A 17374-nucleotide genomic window follows, 5' to 3' on the forward strand; every position below is an offset into this window, starting at 1 on the left:
CCTTGCTTTTATGCTCTTTCCTTGAGAAATGAAGACCTCGCCACAGTACGGAGCTTTTGGGGGTGCCCGCCCCCGTGCAAGAAAGGCGCGCTGCCACGCTCTGTCGATGCAGGAGGACCATGAACGGCAAGGAACGGGACTCGGAGAGTTCGTAGGGTCAACGGTTCGGGTGACTTTGTTCGTTCATTTTTTTGAGAACTGACTTCTTTTTCGCTGTCTGCGACTTTCCTTCGCGTCCATAGATTCCTCGTAGTTTTTTCCAGCTTGCTGCTGCCTATTTGACTCTCTTTCGCGGATACCGGTCCTCCCTCGCAGGCCTCGTCCCCCGCCCCTCTCGGTTTCCCGTCTCTTTGTCTTTCGCTTGCTTTTGGACGTTGTGGCGTGCCGACTGCAGACGCAGCCGCCCTTTTCCTTGGTGTCGCGCAAGCACCTGGCTATGACTTTCTTTGATCCGCGTTTTGTCCGTTTTTATTTTTGCCACTCGGATGCGTTAAGTATTCGGCATAATTGGCCTCGATACATCCCTTGCGTTGCCCCCGCACTGGATACACTTCAACCGTTTTCTTCCCGTTGGTAATCACATGCAACGCGCATCCTTCCTCTTCCACACGGCTGCTCCATTGTCTTTTTTGCGCCTCCCGAGATATTTTCTTTCTACGCGAAAATCGTGGGTGACGCTTCCCTTGCGGACACCAGCCGTCTTGCTTTCTGTCCGGCCGTTTTCGACGTTCTGCTGTGGAAAAAAAATGGCCACAACCAACAGCATGCCTCCCACAGACGAGGCAGCAACCGATAAACTGGCTGAGCAGCTTCGCGAACTTCGAGTCAAGGTGACTCAGAATGCTGAGAAAGTCCGTCTGCTGAAACAGGCAAACGCGTCCGCGGAGGAAATTGCCGCAGGTGTCGATACACTTGTGCGACTCCGCGCCCAAGTTAGCGAGCTCGAGAAGCAGTTGGAAAGCACTCGGCCGCTGTACTACCAGCTTCGTTCCCAGTGTGAAAACCTCCTCAAGCGCCGCTTTTTCGTCGTGCCGTCGTACGAAATCTACGGAGGAGTGGGCGGGCTATACGACTTTGGACCGCCGGGTAAAAAGGAGCACATGCCGAACTTCCTGGCTTTTGAAGATAGACAGCTTGGGTAGAAATGCTTGGATGGTATCGTGATTTGTGCGCGTGAAAAGTGCATACAGGGGACTCTCCAAGACTGGATATTTCCTTTCTGGGGCAACGACGGCGAATGGGCAAGCGTTCTGAGCCTTTTGCTCTGTGAGAGGGGAAAGCAAAAAGTGTCCCGCGCGAGACGCAGATTCGCGGGCACTCCTTGCACTGCACACCTCGAGGCACGCAATCCTCTGTCAACTGTGCCGCCTGTGTCTTTTCAACTTCCCGTGTGAAATGTCCCTCTCGCGTCGGTGCGTCCCTCGCTTTCTCTGGTTGCTGATTCCGCTAGTGTCGCCATGGCTCTGCTACTCATGCGGGGTATCTGCCGGACGTCTTATCTATAGATTCATACAGGGAAGGGAAAGAAGCGAGGAAACTCGTCTTTTGTTGACAGCAGCCGCGTTGGTAGAGCAGTTGCACAGGCACGAGTGTGGGAAATCAGCGGCGCGAAGAACAGAACGAAGCCTCCGCCGAAGATGCAGTCAGCCGCCCTCCTGTGCTCATTTTCCCCGATCTTGTCTCTGATTGCTTGCGCGCATGCTTCAGGTTGCGCCCTGAAGTCGGCGGTTGAACAGCTGTGGCGCCAGCATTTTGTCCTGGCGGAGGATATGCTGGAGGTTTCGGGTCCTTGCCTCACTCCCCACATTGTCCTCAAAACTTCAGGTACACGGTAACCGCCCATCGCCGGAGTTGTACAGCTCTTGACTTTTTCCCCAGCTTGCCGACGTGAAGGCGAAGCTGGCGCTGCAGCGTGCCACGTTGTGGTTTCATGTGTAGAGTTAACGATGTGACATGTGCCTGGACATGTTTGTTCACGTGTAGGGAGCAGTGTTTTGTGTGCATGCGTCTACTAGCTTGGGTTGCGGTTGACGTCACGTTTTGGAACAGTTCACCCTGGTTGTTCTCGCTGCCGTCGGCAGACCTATTAGGATGCGAGCGGTTTCACCAGAGGCAGTAGACGGGGGCGTGGTGTATGCGAGGCGTATCAGATTGCGGAGGTTTCCTGGTCTCCCTCGTTCTCGGGCGTTTGCACAGGCCACGTGGACCGTTTCACGGATTTGATGGTGAAGGACACCGTGACCCAAGATTGCCTTCGAGCCGACAAGTATCTGGAGGAGAAGATTGACGAGCGTTTGAACGCGAAGGAGGGGATCTCCCCTGAGGAGGCGAGCCGCCTGGCGCTTCTTCGGCGCCAGGCGGACGCGCTGTCTGTGCAAGAAATGAAGGCGGCTCTGGAGGAGGTCCAGGCGAAGTCGCCGGCAGGGAACCCCCTGTCTGACCCTTTCCCGTTTAATCTGATGTTCGGGCTGAAGATCGGACCCAAGGATGAGTCAGGCGCCAGCGAAGTCCCGCATGACGCCCGCAGCCAGAAGGGAGCGGCGTCGAGTCGCTCCGCCGAAGGCCGTGGCTACCTTCGTCCGGAAACCGCTCAAGGCATTTTCGTCAACTTCCGTAGGCTGTTGGAGTTCAACGGCGGGCGGATGCCTTTCGCCGCGGCGCAGCTTGGGCTTGGGTTCCGCAACGAAATTGCCCCGCGCAACGGGTTGTTGCGTGTGCGCGAGTTCCAGATGGGCGAGATCGAGCATTTCGTCCACCCGGATCACAAGGATCACCCCAAGTTCCACATGGTCAAGGACTTGAAGCTGCCGCTCTTCTCGCGGGAGAACCAGCTGACTGACGGGAAAGTCCTGCGCGACGTGACGGTCGGCGAAGCCGTGGCGAAGAAAATCATCGACAACGAGACGCTCGGCTATTTCCTCGCGCGCACGTATCTGTTCCTGACTCGCTGCGGCATCGCCGACTCGGGGCTCCGATTCCGACAGCATCTGACGTCGGAAATGGCCCACTACGCAAAGGACTGCTGGGACGCGGAAGTGGAGTGTAGCTACGGCTGGGTCGAGGTTGCTGGCCACGCGGATCGGTCTGCATTCGACTTGACGAGTCACTCAAAGGTCAGCAAAGTGGACCTCATTGCTTCCCGGAAGTTTGACTCCCCGCAAGTCGTGGAGTTCGTCAAATACACGCCGAACAAAGGCCTCTGCGGGAAAACGTTCAAGGACCGGCAGCAAGCGCTCCATGAGGCGATTGAGGAGAAGTCGGACGCTGACCGCCTCGCGATCGAGGCCGCGCTCGCATCGGAGGGCAAGTATTCGCTGGCGCTGTGCAGCGGCGAAGTGTTTGAGATTTCGCGCGAGATGATGAAATTCGAGAAGGCGACGAAAAAAGTGAGCGAGGAGTCATTCGTGCCTGCTGTCATTGAGCCGTCATTCGGCATCGGACGCATCCTCCACTGCATCATGGAGCACGCCTTCCGCTCGCGCGGCATCGTCGACCAGGAAGAGAGATGCTACATGGCGTTCCCGGCAATCATTGCCCCCACAAAGTGCATCATTCTCCCCATCAGCAGCAATCCGAGCTTTGCGGACCTCCTCCAGCGCGCGCGAGACGGGTGCGTCGCGCGAGGCATCTCCGCCAAGGTCGACGCTTCCACGGCCAGCATTGGGAAGCGGTACGCGCGAAACGACGAAGTGGGAACGCCGTTCGCCATCACCGTCGATTTTGACTCGCTGAAAGACGATTCCGTCACTGTGCGAGAACGCGATTCGATGGAACAGATTCGCGTACCGCTCGCGGACGCCGTCGACCTCGTTGCCAGAATGAGTCAGGGAGCGCTCGACTGGGCAACCGTGAAGAAAACGCACCCCCTCGTTGTTGTGAAAGAGAACTGAAAACCGGGAGAGCTGCGCTCGCCAGCGAGGCGCTGGGAGACTCAACGAAAAGCAGTGGCGGGAAGAAGACAAGTTGGATAGGGAAGACGGCAAGGAGAGGGCGAAAGCGAGAACAAGCAGCGACGCCTTCGGTTCGACGCTTAGGAGCTTCGGCCTCGGCAAAAAAGTCGGGTCGTTTTTGCACTGCCTTGCCTAAATGTCAGTTGTTGCAAGAAATGTGTTTTTTCGGGTGGGCGTCGCTGGAACCGGACTCTCCACGTGTGGCGCAAGCTTCGGCGCCGCCAAGTGTCCCAGTGGGACCGCCTTTGTTCCGCATTTTTTTCAGATTCGCAGCGGGACGCCGCAGAGAGGCGACGACCCACGTCTTTTGTCGCTTGGCCTGTCGTTCGCAAAGTGTTAAACACTGTTAAAAATATTTTACCTAGCGCGCCGAGCGAGGTTCCCCTGCGCGGTCGCAGCACACGCTCTCGCTCGCCGCGAGAAACTTGACGCCTGAGGAAAGGCTCGGCAGGGGACGGCAACGACGCCATACCACACATGTCCCCTACTTCGGCCGTTTCCCTCGCCGCACCGTTTCGGCGATTGCTCTTGGCGCTTTCAGCGTGCGTGGCGGCAAACGCCACCGGACCCATGCTTTTCCCCTGCTCTCTTAACGGGCTCTGAAACAGGAGGAACAGACGAAGCACACGCTGTACACAACCACGCAAGCAGCGAGGCACTGAATGGGCTGGGGCCGTTTCCTCGTTATTAGCTTGTGGACAGTTCTGCTTGTAGAGTGCCAAGCGGAGGGGAAAGGTGCGAGAGCGGTTTGAGGAGAAGACAACGTGGTCGGGTTCCGGAGAAAGGAATGAAAAGGGGGTCATGAGGCGTAGGAGGCTAGACGCAAAAGCGTGTAGAGAAAGGAATGCATGCATCTGGGAAAACAACACGCGCATGTATTGGGATGTATCTAGGTGTTTATGCGTCGCCGGCTAGAGCAAACTTGCCGTATCACTACAAAAGGTCGCCACGAATCACTCTCGGACTGAGATGAACCCGTCCGTTTCCACTGGATAGCTGGCGGCGCGCCCGTAAGGCAGCGGAGGGTTCAGCAGGCAGCCCCACGTGAGCAACGCGAATCGGATTTTGGGTTGGACTCTACTCGATCCATAGACCAGAGGAGAGTGGGAACAGCGAGAAAACGACGGAGACTCTCAGGTGCGACCTATCGAGCAAGTTGCAAACGGGATGAATAATTGACAGAAGCTCCCGACGCACACAGCTACATGCTTACCTTCCGTTTCGACGTGTGTACCTATAGATAGACGCATATCTACGTAACTACGGCTATATACCGGTACCTGGATCTCCCTCCCTAGCCACAGATCGGTTGACTTCTTAGCGGTACGTGCTTCCCCCCCAGTGATCGAGGGGGAGGCAACGAAGGATGCGTCGACTTATGGACCAAAGAAAAGAGAAAAAGTGCGCGCAGTCGTCCGAGGCGTGAACCGGACAGTGTGTCTCCGGGGGCGCGTGGAGAGGGGCGGGATCCCAACGCGAGGAGCGCGGCACGAAAGGACAAAACTCAGAAAAGAGGCAGGACAGTAAGAACCAAGACGGAATCACGAAAAGAGCAACCGACGACGCTGCCGGAGAGACGAAAAAACAGGTACAGACATAAACCGAGGAACAAAAGCGACTCGGGCCTGTCGGACGGTAAAAGTTTTTTCCGGAAAAAAACCCAGAAGAGAGAGCACGCGACAGCGCGCATTGAAATGCGCCACGGGCGAGCACATCACCTGAAGTCTCTGTCACGGGAGAATTCGGACCCGCAGAAATCTACTGAGCTTTCAAGCGGAACTCGAACGATTGAAAAAAGCAAACAAAGAAAAAAAAGCGACAGATGCCGAGCAAAACACGAGAACTGTTCTTCCGCTACCCCTCAAATACGTTCAGAGACAGACATGCGATCCTGTTGCTGGACCCCTCCGGGTGTGGTCTACAGCTCTGACCCTTTACAAAGACATTCCATGTCTCACCATTCTCACCACGTGCCGACACAGCACACCACTAAACAACCGAACGAACACACGGGCGTACGTGCCTGTGTACACTTTGACCTACACAGATACACATATATGTGGTGACTTGCTCATATGTTCATATATATATATATATATATATATATACATATATATATATATATACATATAGGCTTATATATGTATATATTGGGTGTGTGTACACTGGCGAACAAATGCCGGGAAAGCAACAGGGAGGCATGGAAAAAAGGGCCTGCCCAAGACCTGTGTACGCGCGTCAAAGGATTTCTTCTGCATTGTTCATGAGGCTCTTCATCTGGAGAGGGGCGAAGTCTTCCTTCTTTCGTATCAGACGCTTGATGTCAGCGACGAGAACCGCCTGCGAGCAGCATCAATCCCGCATGCGTGGGCCACCACACAGCCCTCGTTAACGAAAGCGGATGCATCGTGTTCGGCTATATTCCTGTGAGAGCTCTTCCCCTCCTGTTCTCTCGACACGTGCGCAGAGCGATCCACAGAGACCCAGCCGAGACAACGAAGCCAGAGATCGAGAGAGGTGGACGCATGCGTACACGTGCGTTTTCCTCTTTAGGCGCCAGTGACCCCCACAGCCGTCAAGAGGCACGACTGCACAGACCCAAGCACCGGTTCATTTCCATGTCTGTCGTATGTGCGGATTTGCGTGCGCACAAATGCGCACGCAGTGTCCGAGTGCTTGGGCAGACGTCTTCGCATACAATTCGGGTCTGGGCGACTTGCCGCTCTCTCACCTTGGGAAGGATTGAGTACAGCTCGTCCATGAAAGCGGGCGACGTTTGCGGCCCCAACGTCAACAGCGTCTCTCGAACCTGAGCAGAGGAGACACGCGAGAGAGGCGCGTAAAGAAGAAGTGAAGGGATGAGAGAGGCCAGGCGTGTGTCGGCTGTCTAGAGGCCTGGAGTCAGAGAGAGGAACGCGCTTGGCAAAACATTCAAGTTGGTTGTTCGCGTCTCGCGTTTCTGCGGAAAAAGGAAATCGCCAGTGTCTTGCTTTGTGTCCCAAGGGACAATCGGCGAAGCGCGTGGCCTTGCAACGGCTTACCGAGAACTGAAGATTCATTCTTTGCGTGATGAGCTCTCGCTCGTTTTCTCGCCAAATGTTAACTTTGCCTGCATGCAGCCACGCACCCCCCATTCCGAGTCCAAGGAGGCTAGAGACCGGCCAGACGCGAGGAAGCGCCGCAGGCGCGTGAACCGAGACAAACGCGAAACACGGCCATGGACGACACAGGCACCACTCGCGAGAGATGGACACACGAGTGCTCCCTGACACATCCTCGAACCGCACGCAGGAAGAGCTGAAACGCGGTCGCAGAAAAGAGAAGGGGAACGGCAACTCTAAACATCGGGAAAGGAGAGGCGGCAGTAGGGCACGTCGCCTCTCGTTAGCGCCTGTCTCCCGGCCCCACGCTGTCGCGGTTCGAAGTGGAAGCGAGTGGACGACGGGACACGAAAAAAAAGGACGCGACGAAGCACATGCACAAAAAACGCAACAAAGAGCCGAGACAGAAGACAGGAAGCGCGATGCTGCGACTTTGGTGCGGCAGCCAGGGTCGGGGATGGGAAGTCTCACCAACAAGGACGATGACGAGAGTGCGCATCTGGCGAATCAGGGGGAGGATCCGTTCCGCTCGGCGCATGCTGACTGAACAGGAAAAGACACAGATCCGGTGGTGAGAAGCCTGGCGAGAGACAGGGGCGTCGACGGCCGTTTCAACTTGGCCGTTTCCCCGTCGGTGAAGAGAGGGAACAAAGGGATGCCTTTCGACACGCTTGCACGCCTGGTGCATTCGAAGTCGCCGCGCCCCCCCCCCCCCCTGCCGCGGCTTCGCCATCGTCTTCCCTCTGTCCTGCCGACTAGCGGGCGTTTTTTTTATTCGAGGACAGAAGGGAGCGAAACTTACAGTAGTAGGCGATGGGGAGGAGACAGACACAGAGCAGCATCGCCACGAGAGTCTCTGTGAGAGTCCTGCACATCCGATACGGCAGGGGACACACAGGACAGGGGAGGCAGAGCTGCAAAGACCGACGTTGGAGAATCACAGATGAGCAGGCCTGCGGCCAGAGAAGACCCAGAAAAACGACGGGAGACCCGAGAGAGAGAGAGAGGAGACGACTGCAGGAGTGACGGAGGCGGACCCGCCGCACGGAAGCGCGTCGACACGAGGTGAAGCGGCGACGGGAGGGCCGAGGACGGCAAACGACACGAAAGGTTAAAAAGGACAGGGAAGACCGAGAGAAGAAAGCTCCTGCACTTGAGAGGCCGCGACAGGAACGCGTCCCTCGAGAGGAAAGGGAACGAGGATCCCGTCCCGTGAGACTTTCCCCTGCAGACGCGCCGCAGAAAAAGCCGTGAAGCCACTGTTCATCGACTGCAGTTGTCTCCGATGAGAATGGAAAGAACGAGACACCCGTGGACTGCCGACGAACACGGCGAAGTAGTTCTGAAAGCCGTTGCCGCCTGGGGCACTGGAGAAGCGCATGAAAGGCGCAGCATCCTGGCCCCGGCCTCCCTGTCAGGCGTGGCTGTGAATCTAGACGGCTGTGCATGTGCCCCAAAAGAAAGAAACCACGACGCGCGCTCCCGCAGCAGGCCCCGTCGGCGACAAGAGAGGCTCACCGGCGCAAGACGAGGCCGAAGATGGCGCCGTAGAGGAGGTTGAACAGGGGGACACACACGAGCAAAACAATCACTTTATAGCTCGCCACGACGTCCATACCCTTGACTTTCACGCTGCTTGCTGCCAGCGCCTGGGCTCGGTGCCGCTCCGCGAGGAAGTAGGCGACGACGCGGAGGGGACCCCAGAGAGGAAGCAGAGGAACGCCCTGCGAAACCGGGAGAAAACCGAGCGCGCGTCACGCAAAACGAACACGAAGAAGAGGGAAAAGGGTAAAGACAAAGGCGGAAATGTGCACGAGAGAGAAGCCCGCGTTAACGCCGACGCAAGAGAAAGCGAAACGACTCGGTGCGAAGGCTCGGAGCATTGCGAAAAGGCGGTCGACGGTCGACACGCACGCTGGTGAGCTGTCTGCACGAGTCCAAGGTGAAGTTGGGAATGCCCCCGAATCCAAAACAAGTTGGGGCTGTCTGCATCTCATAACTCGAGTCGCACTGTTGTCACGCGTATAAACACAGAGAGCATGCTTCCCCTCGTCGCGCCAAGCCAGAGCGGAGAGAATCTGGAAACGGTCCACACTGCCGCCCCCTGCGGGAGTCGGGTGGTGTCGACAAAAAACAGGGAAAGTATTTCAAATCAGAGAGAGGAGAAAAAACGTGAGAGGACAAAGCAGGCTTCAAGGCCGAAAGGGGATACTTTTTGTACAGAGGCGGGTGCGACGGGAGGCGGTGACGGTGACGTGGGCTCTGAAACCTGTGACGGATCGAAGAAGAGGTTTCCCACGTTTTTCCAGGGACGGAACTCACCAGGATGATTGAGAAAAGGAGCGCAATCAGCTTTTCGGCGAAACACAGCGAGGCACCGGCCGTGCTCTGCTTTAACATCCACACGTCATGGTCTGGAATCCCCGCGCGCTGGAGAGCGCCCTGGTACTGCTCTAAGTCCTGCCGGAGTCTCGAGAGCTCTGAGCGCACCGGAAACAGAGGCGGCGCCAAAAGGAGGAAATCCAAAGAGACGGACACACGAAGGTTCGTGGACGGCGACTACGGCAAACGGCCGCAGAGCCACAAAACGGTTCGTGAGCAACGGTCTGGACTTCTGTGCATGCGTTTGCGGATTGGACATCCCTCGAATCAGTGGTTTCACTGGCCGAATCGCGCGCACGCATGCGTCTCTCTCGACGCGTCTCTTTCTCGGGCGGTTTCGGCCGTACCGGGAGCGTCGGCGCACCGCCAGAAGAGTTTCGACAGGAGCTGATTCAAGTTGAAGAGCTTCTCGGGCGAGAGGCGCAGCCTTTCCGGAGGGTACAGAGACTGCCACAGAACGCGCACCGCGGAACAGGGGAGAAACGGACAAGGGGAAGTGAACGGTGACCAAGAGATGCACACCTCGTGTCCATACACGCGAGCGTAGCGCGACAGGCGAGCATAGGAAGACACGGTTCTTTCGACACGGACAGGGCGGGCGGCGACTTGAGGCGGAAAACCAGCAGGCAGGCGCTAAGAGACGCGAGAGGTGCGGACGAGATGATCAAGAACTCAACAGGAGCGGGAACGCCACAGGCACCTCGCTGAGCTCAACTCACGAGAGACAAGGCCGTCGTGGAAATGGCAAAGAAGGAACTTACGCAACACAGATGGATGAGAGTCATCGTCTCGTGGTCCTGGGCTGTGATGATGCATGAACGAAGTCCCTGAACACAACACACACAACCTGGCGCCATTGACTGAAACACGCACATGCACGCCGACTCGCTCCTTCCGCCTACACACGCGCATGCATCCATATCCATACGCTTGCAAATATACATATATATACATATATACAGGTAGACGTATTTAGACATACGGGCGTATGTGTGTGTGTGTGTGTGTGGCCGGAAGCGTAACTAGTCATCTGTTTGTTTCTCTCCAGCCGTACGCAGGCACGGGGATTATCCTGGCTCTCTTTGCACCCGTATCTGTACACGCTGCTTCCTTCCACACACTCGCCTCCCGAGCAAGAACTTTCTGCTCCGAACTTTCACGCGTTCTCTGCCTCTCTCTTTCTCTCTCTCTGCCTCCTGCCGTATGGCAGTCCGATGTTCTGTGCCTTCCTTGAAGGCGCGCAAAAGCTCCGTGACGAGAGCCGAAAAGGCCATCCTTTTCTTTGCTCAACACCCACGTGTTCGACGTCTGTGAGAATGCGAGCCGTCGCCGCCCGCCGGTCTTGCTGATACTCGATCACTGACTCCCGCGAAATCTGAGGGGCGAAGCAAAAGGTTACGGGAAGACCCGGGGAAGCACGCAGATCCCCAAATGCGACAGAGAACGGGAGAGCACGGAAAACCAAAAACAGGAGATCCCAAACGGCTTTCCAGTGCACGAAGCCCCGTACGCATTCACGTACAGAAGCACGCATCTCTATACGAACACTCTTACCTAAATATCCATATACATGTATATATAACTTGTGTCCAAGCATGTAAGCATCTATGTGAATGTACATATATATATATAGCGCGCTGTGGCTGCGTATGTGTACCTCTATGCACATGTGAGTCACTAGTATAGGAACAGAGAGACACGTTCGGGAGGATCTTTTGTGCGTACCGGAATGGGTTCGCCAATGTGGATCGTCGCTCTGGACTGCGTTTTGTGGGGGTTGTGATAGACGAGGCCCACGGGGACAATCATGACATCCGCCCCTGCGGCGACGCCTTGGATGGCCATGATGGCAACGCCCGGTTTCAGCGGCAAGAGCGTCGTGCGGTCGTGGCTGCCGCCCTACCGGGAAGAGGAGGGAGAAGGCGACCGACAACGAACGAAACGCGACAAATGCCGGAGTGCGATTTAGGGAAATGGGAAAGAGAACCCGGAGAGGAGAGGAGAGCGCTCCGGGGACCGCAAGGAAAGGACGGGAGTCCGAGACAGGGACAGACTCGCAGGGACAGACTCGGAGATATCCCGATAACAGAGAGGAGCGCGAGACGAGCCGAGGGCGCAGCAACGGCGAAGCGTGCACATTTGCGAGGACTGCTGGAGCGGTACTTTTGCTGTCTTTAGCAGTCCAGGGGGGTGGTGGTGTACAGCAATCATAACGGACTTGGTATCCAAAAACGGCCGCTAAATAAATATAACTCCAGTTATACTGTCCTCGAGGCGAGTGAATTAAACTCCACAAGAATAGGAGAGAGGCAGGCTTTTTATGTGGAGTATCTACTACGCGTTGGACGAGACTGGATTAGATTTTCCACGCGAAGAAAAGACGCGCGCGGCCCAACGCTGCCGTACCTCAGGGAAAATGCCGATACAGTCGCCGTCGACGAGACTATGGGACACAGCCTCGTAGACCTCACGCTGGTCTACCTTGGGGAGGATCTGCAAGAAAAGGTCCGGGCACACAAACACACACACACACTGCGCGAACCATGGAAACGGAAGCACGGACGGTGCGGACGCAGCATGACAGGAGTTCCCCAGGATGGAAGGAAGCGAGCACAAGAGACGCAAAGACCAGGAAAGACCGGGAACCTGGCGCCCGACACACAAAGTCCCCGCCTCTAGGTTTTGGGCGCACCTTGTATTCTTTGTAGGACGCAGCCGCCAGACGTTTTTCTCTCTCGGTCTTCACATTAGCCGCAAGGTGGGGCTCTTCGTCATCGGCGTGCCTGTGTCCGCTGCCTTGTCCTTCATGAGATCCTTCCCCCGCAGCGGCCCCACGACTGTCTGCTCGCGATTCCCGTCCCCCCGATTCGTGCAGGCTTCCTTCTTTCCCCGCGAGTGCAGCCTGATGTACCCTTCTTCGCAGGCCTTCGGCTGTCACCTCTCCAAAGGACGCCGGACTGGGCGTCACGGGCCGCTTCACCTCCGTGGGGAGCGCCTGGTCGCGGTCGGAAACTGCGCCGACGTCTCTCGCGCTCGCAGTTCTCGTTGCGAGTGCGGCGCCTCCCTGCAAGGAGGCAGCCGAGCTGTCGCGGTTTAGTCCTGCCTCGGGAGGAAGATTTTCCTGATCCCCAGGTTCGCCTCCGACACCGCCTGCCTTCGCGTTTGTCTGGCCGTCTCCGGCGTTCATCCCGAACCGCGCCATGGAATCGCTTCGCGAAAAAACGCCTTGGCCACCAGGACCTGACGACGTACTGCTGGAGCTGGACTGACTGGAGAACGAGTCGCTTCTTCTCTGCATCTCTGCCTCCGACTCGCTCTCTTCTTTCTCGCTGGCCTTTCTCCCACTCGAGGCGGCGACAGCCCCGCTCCGCGTCGAACTTGGCGCTCCCTCTCGTGCCTCCTCGGCGCGGTCTCTCTCGCCGCTCGTCGTCCCCTGCGGGCTCAGGGGAGACGCATCCCAGTGGCCAGGTGGACGTACACTCGGCGCGACACGGGGAGCGACGCTGGACCAAGTGCCTGCGGGCGTCGGGAGAGGCGAAGACCCCAGGCGGCGCGGCGCGTCTTGCGGCGGGCGAACGACGAGGTGCGTGTCGGAGAGGACTCGGAGGACGAGGTAGTCTTTGCCGTCGAGCCGGATTTTGTACCCCGGCCGGACTTCCGCGAGAAAGCGTGTGTGGTGACCGAGGATCGACACCAGGTGGGGGGGGCCGAAAAGAGCGAGAGGCGCCGAGGCGCTCTTGCCGTAAGGCGGACCTTCAGACCGCGGGACTGCAGGCGACGGCGCTCTGGAGGCGAAGGCGCGGATGAGCTCGCTACGCAGGTTCCTGTCAACCGCCGCGTTCTTGCCCAGTGTATAGGCGACTGGAGTCGGAGACCGCGAGACCGGAGTTCTGGCGTCGTGCGCCCCGTCCCCCGCGGGGACTTCGAGGTGGCGGGGAACGGCCCCGTGCGTCACCACACCCTCTTCCGGGTTAGGGGTTCCGGAACTATGACCCTCCCCGTTCGGGCCGTCACCATTTGCTGTTCCCCGCTGGTCCTCCGCACTCTTCCTTCGGTCTTTCGGGTCATCGACGCTCCCTCCAGGTGTTTTGAGTCCGCCGCGCGCTTCTCCGAACTTCGAAGACGTCTCGTCCTGTGGCAGGCTCTCGCCGACTCGGCCACGCGAGTCGCGCGCGGTCGTGTCTCCGCGCTGGCCGGCCGCCCCCTCGGCCGCCTTGGGCCTTGCATGGTGGTGGTGGTGCGGCGGCTGGGGACAGGAGTGGTCTTCTTCTGTGAAGTGGTGGGAGATGCGCGCGGCGCCTTGTCCCTTGACCGCGCGGTCGTCCTGCCGATCCACGGGGATGCACCCTGCGAGGCGACTCAGGAAACCAATGACCTTTCGCTTCATGCTCTTCAACGCGACCAGGAAGTGGACTTGGCGCGGGATGTTGGCGACTAGCATCTGCGAAGGAAACCCAGAAAAAAGCGAGGACAGCTGCGTCGGCACCGCACACGCACTCCCCGCAGGCGCGCGTTCCTCAGGCAGCCTCAGGGGAACAAGTGCGAAGGCCGCGTACGGAAACACGGTTTTCCCCGTCCCGCTCCAGAGAATAAAAGTGCCCGAACAAGACCAGCCCCTGGGAAAAAGAAAGTGCACCCACAAAGTGACACATCTCGAGACCCGGAGAAACGCTTACCGAGGCATCCATGAACTGGTTGTTGTGGTTACCCACGAAGATCGCCTGACGCCAAGAACGCACGGAAAGAGAAACTGTGCACTTTCCGTTCTTCCCTGGCCAACTCTCGAGAATCCACGCGAATCACGCACCGCGTGTGGGCACTCGGACCAGAGAGATCCGGGGCGAGAATCCAGGAGGAAATCGCAGGCACACCAACGCGACACAGATATACCTTCACGGGATGCGCGCACCGGCCGATGCCACGTTTTTCATTTTCGCTCGCCGTCTGGCTGCAAACGCGCTGCCTTTTGGACTCTGGAACGCGGCGATACACCCCTACACGCGGAGAGACCGCTGGACGCTGCATGTTGGTGACGGAAGCCACGCCAAAGCGACAGAGGCTGAACGCGACAGGCTGCCAGCCTGAGACTCACGGGCCCATAGAGAGGAATGCGCTCCGGATGGAGGACGGCAACCTCTTTGAAGAACGACCGGACAATTCCGCTGAAAGGAAACAGGAAGGACGAAAGACAGCAGGCAACACGAGGCTCGGAAACCGCTGGAACTTGACTCCCCGTGCGTTCTCTCTCTCAGACCGGGGAGTCGAAATGACGGCGTATTCTTACTCGGTTCCGCATCGCGCCTCGCCGGGAAGCGGCAACCGGAAAGAAAGTGCATTTGACCCTCGGCCGAGCTCCCCCCTGAGTCGACAGCTGCGTGCCCGCGTTTGCCGCATATATATCGCCGCGACCGTGTGACGTGGCAAGTGTGGAACCGCCCCGAGAGGGAACTTCCCACTGCACCCAGAGAACGGCGTGGAGACGGGGAGCCTCCGTCGCTCTGTGTGGGGCGCGAACAAACACTCACATGCAGAGCCATCGGACCAGGAAGTACATTTTGCCGGCTTCGCAGGTCAACCACTCAAAGCGACGGCTTCGAACGCGTCTCCTCTTCCGAAAAACGCAGGTTTCTCCCGCGCAGCTCAAACTCCCCGGCGCGCCGCTCGCCCATGCGTTCCTGTTGGAGAGTCCTCTGGACCAGACTCCCTGATAGGTCTTCCTGGGTGTCGAAGAGACCCGTCGCCAGAACCTCGGCCCAGGACGCGGTTGTTGGTGGAAGAGAAAGACAGATCCCCTGCGGGGAAGCTGCTCACTGCGCACGTGAGGAGTCCAGACTCGCAGGCCTCGCGCCGGAGAGACAGTCTCGACGTGTAATGGGGTAAAAGCAGTACATGGTCTAGCTACGATCTGTATGGTCTCAATGTCAGTCTGGTACGGAGGGAGACAGGGCACCTTCTTTGTCGCCCTTTCCCGCGCGAGGGCGAAAAACTCTGGAAGACAACGCAAGTGTGTAAACCTGACCATGAAATCCGCCAACAAAGCACGGAGCGGCAGAGCGAAGAAACGGAGACAACGGTGCCGGCTTGGAAATATCTGGATGAGACGCCGAAAAGGTTCCCCGGTAGTGCCCGCGCCGCCGCCGACGCACACCCGCGAGCTCTTTGCGACTCCAGGAAGGAAACGGACCAGGAAGTTGGTGGCCGGCAAGACTTTTACAAACTCGCCGACAATGTCAGAACAACACTCTCCGCGGGGGGCGACACCACGTCGCTCATGTACTAGCGATGTCCCCGCCGGCGACGCGAGGAAAGGTCACACCGAGCTTCGTGAGGCAATGACGAAAAGGAAAGGAGCGATTGTATTTGCACAGTTCCGGATGTGCTGCTACGATGGACAAATGTTAATTCGATGTTTTTCAGTTTCTCGTGTGAGGTTCAGGTATCGAGGCGGTATGCGGCACCAAAAAAAACACCCGCCGAGCAGACAAACACGCGGAAGACGAGACGTTGCGGATTGGCGGAGGGAAGAAAAATAACGCGAGAGCTTTAGGAAAACAGTCACGCCGAGAAGAAAGTCGGCGCGTTCTAGGCCAAAGGTATGAGCGGCAGAGCTACCCCTTTTTGATCTCTCCCTGCCTCTTGAACGCCAAGGATCTTGGTTAGGTCTCGGGTCACTTTTCTGGCTGCATGGTCACTTCTAGTGTGCAAAGAATGGAGCATCTGTCTTGCGTAAAGAGTTAAACGGCCTCCACAGTTGCGTGTATCTTTTTGCGGGTCGACTTCTCCTCTTCTTCTAGCACAAGACGGGCTACCGACAGTCAGCTACGGACCAGTTTTTTTCCGAGTCGATGGCATGCACGAGTCCGTGGGTTTGCAGCCAAGCCGGATGATCGAAAAACTCCTCCGACGCCCGGTCACTCGGCAAGTTTTTGGCTGTCGCGTCTACACTGTGGTTGCCTTCACTAGACGTGTTTTGCAACTTTGAGGCACGCTCGAAACTCTAAAACGAGGGGCCGTCTTTGTCGCACGCCGAGCATTCCTCGCTTTGTTCGGTAGCCGTCGCGGCGATCACAGCCCCTTTCCGCGGGCGCCAGACAAAGTTTGTAAGCAAAAAGTGCCCCGCGAAGCGAACCAGCACGATGACCCATCCGAACTGGGTTATTGGCACAGGTAAATGCGCTGCAGCGAGAGAATTTGTCACCCAAAAGTATCTTCGTAACACAGAACCGCTTATGACTTTTCCTTGCCCCGCTCACACTTTTCTCGGCAGTCCCCGGCGTAACGCTGGCCAAGATTTCGACTGCACGCAGGTGTGCGACAGTCGCCGTTACAGAGAGCATGGCGTGCGTCGGCAAGACAACAAAAAGCTCCAAAAAGACTAGTCACTACGAGCATTTCACTGCTTGCATGGCCTCTAGAGGATTCCGGGAGACTCCCGAAGGGGAACGCGGCGCGTTCCTCGGCTCCGTCGCCCAACCGGCACGCGTTTCGCGTGTCTACGACTGCTCATCGTCAAGATACTGCTCTTCTGAGTCTTCTTTTTGGCACGTGGCGCAAAACAAGTTAAGGCGGTTGTGTTGTCCTGGCAAGATTTCAGTTCAGGCGCACAACCGGCAACGCATGCTCTCGAAAGCATTCCCTCCGGCGGTGAGGCGTACTCTCGTGCAGAAACCGCCGCCGCTGCGGGGAGCGTTCAGCACCTTCACGCTTTATATCCCGCATCGCAACAATCTTGCGACACACGCAACAGCAAAACATGAGTTTTTTGGTCTTTCGTCAAGGGGAGTCTCTTCATTGGTCCTAGATTTTTCTGGAGCTGGCCTTCCTTCTTTTTCCACTCACCGCAATGCAATCCAACACACGGGCATCCGCGTCTACCTAACTGGCCGATTCGCCTTTCTTCTTCGAGCCTGACATTTTTTTGCTTTACGCGCTTAACGCGCC

General features: G+C 57.5%; 2 protein-coding genes across 2 annotated transcripts; one reads left to right on the plus strand and one right to left on the minus strand.

The window, feature by feature from the left end:
- Positions 1-746: 746 nt before the first annotated feature.
- Positions 747-3890, plus strand: NCLIV_029970 (tRNA synthetase Gly, related; the record flags this gene model as incomplete). The annotated part of the gene is made up of 3 exons (XM_003883192.1): positions 747-1086; positions 1708-1824; positions 2197-3890. 3 exons carry the CDS (start codon positions 747-749, stop codon positions 3888-3890), a joined length of 2151 nt encoding a protein of 716 aa, XP_003883241.1.
- Positions 3891-6188: 2298 nt separating this feature from the next.
- On the minus strand, positions 6189-14987 carry NCLIV_029980 (putative glycerol-3-phosphate acyltransferase; the record flags this gene model as incomplete). Its single annotated transcript, XM_003883193.1, has 16 exons — positions 6189-6290; positions 6682-6759; positions 6992-7059; positions 7523-7594; positions 7854-7918; positions 8570-8775; positions 9374-9531; positions 9781-9880; positions 10195-10260; positions 10731-10808; positions 11159-11332; positions 11840-11926; positions 12126-13874; positions 14110-14154; positions 14526-14595; positions 14959-14987. The coding sequence occupies 16 exons, from the start codon at positions 14985-14987 to the stop codon at positions 6189-6191; spliced, it is 3147 nt and encodes a 1048-aa protein (XP_003883242.1).
- Between the last annotated feature and the right edge of the window lie 2387 nt (positions 14988-17374).

The sequence above is a fragment of the Neospora caninum genome, chromosome VIIb (genome assembly GCF_000208865.1).
Source record: "Neospora caninum Liverpool complete genome, chromosome VIIb".
NCBI classification, from domain to species: Eukaryota; Apicomplexa; class Conoidasida; order Eucoccidiorida; family Sarcocystidae; genus Neospora; species Neospora caninum.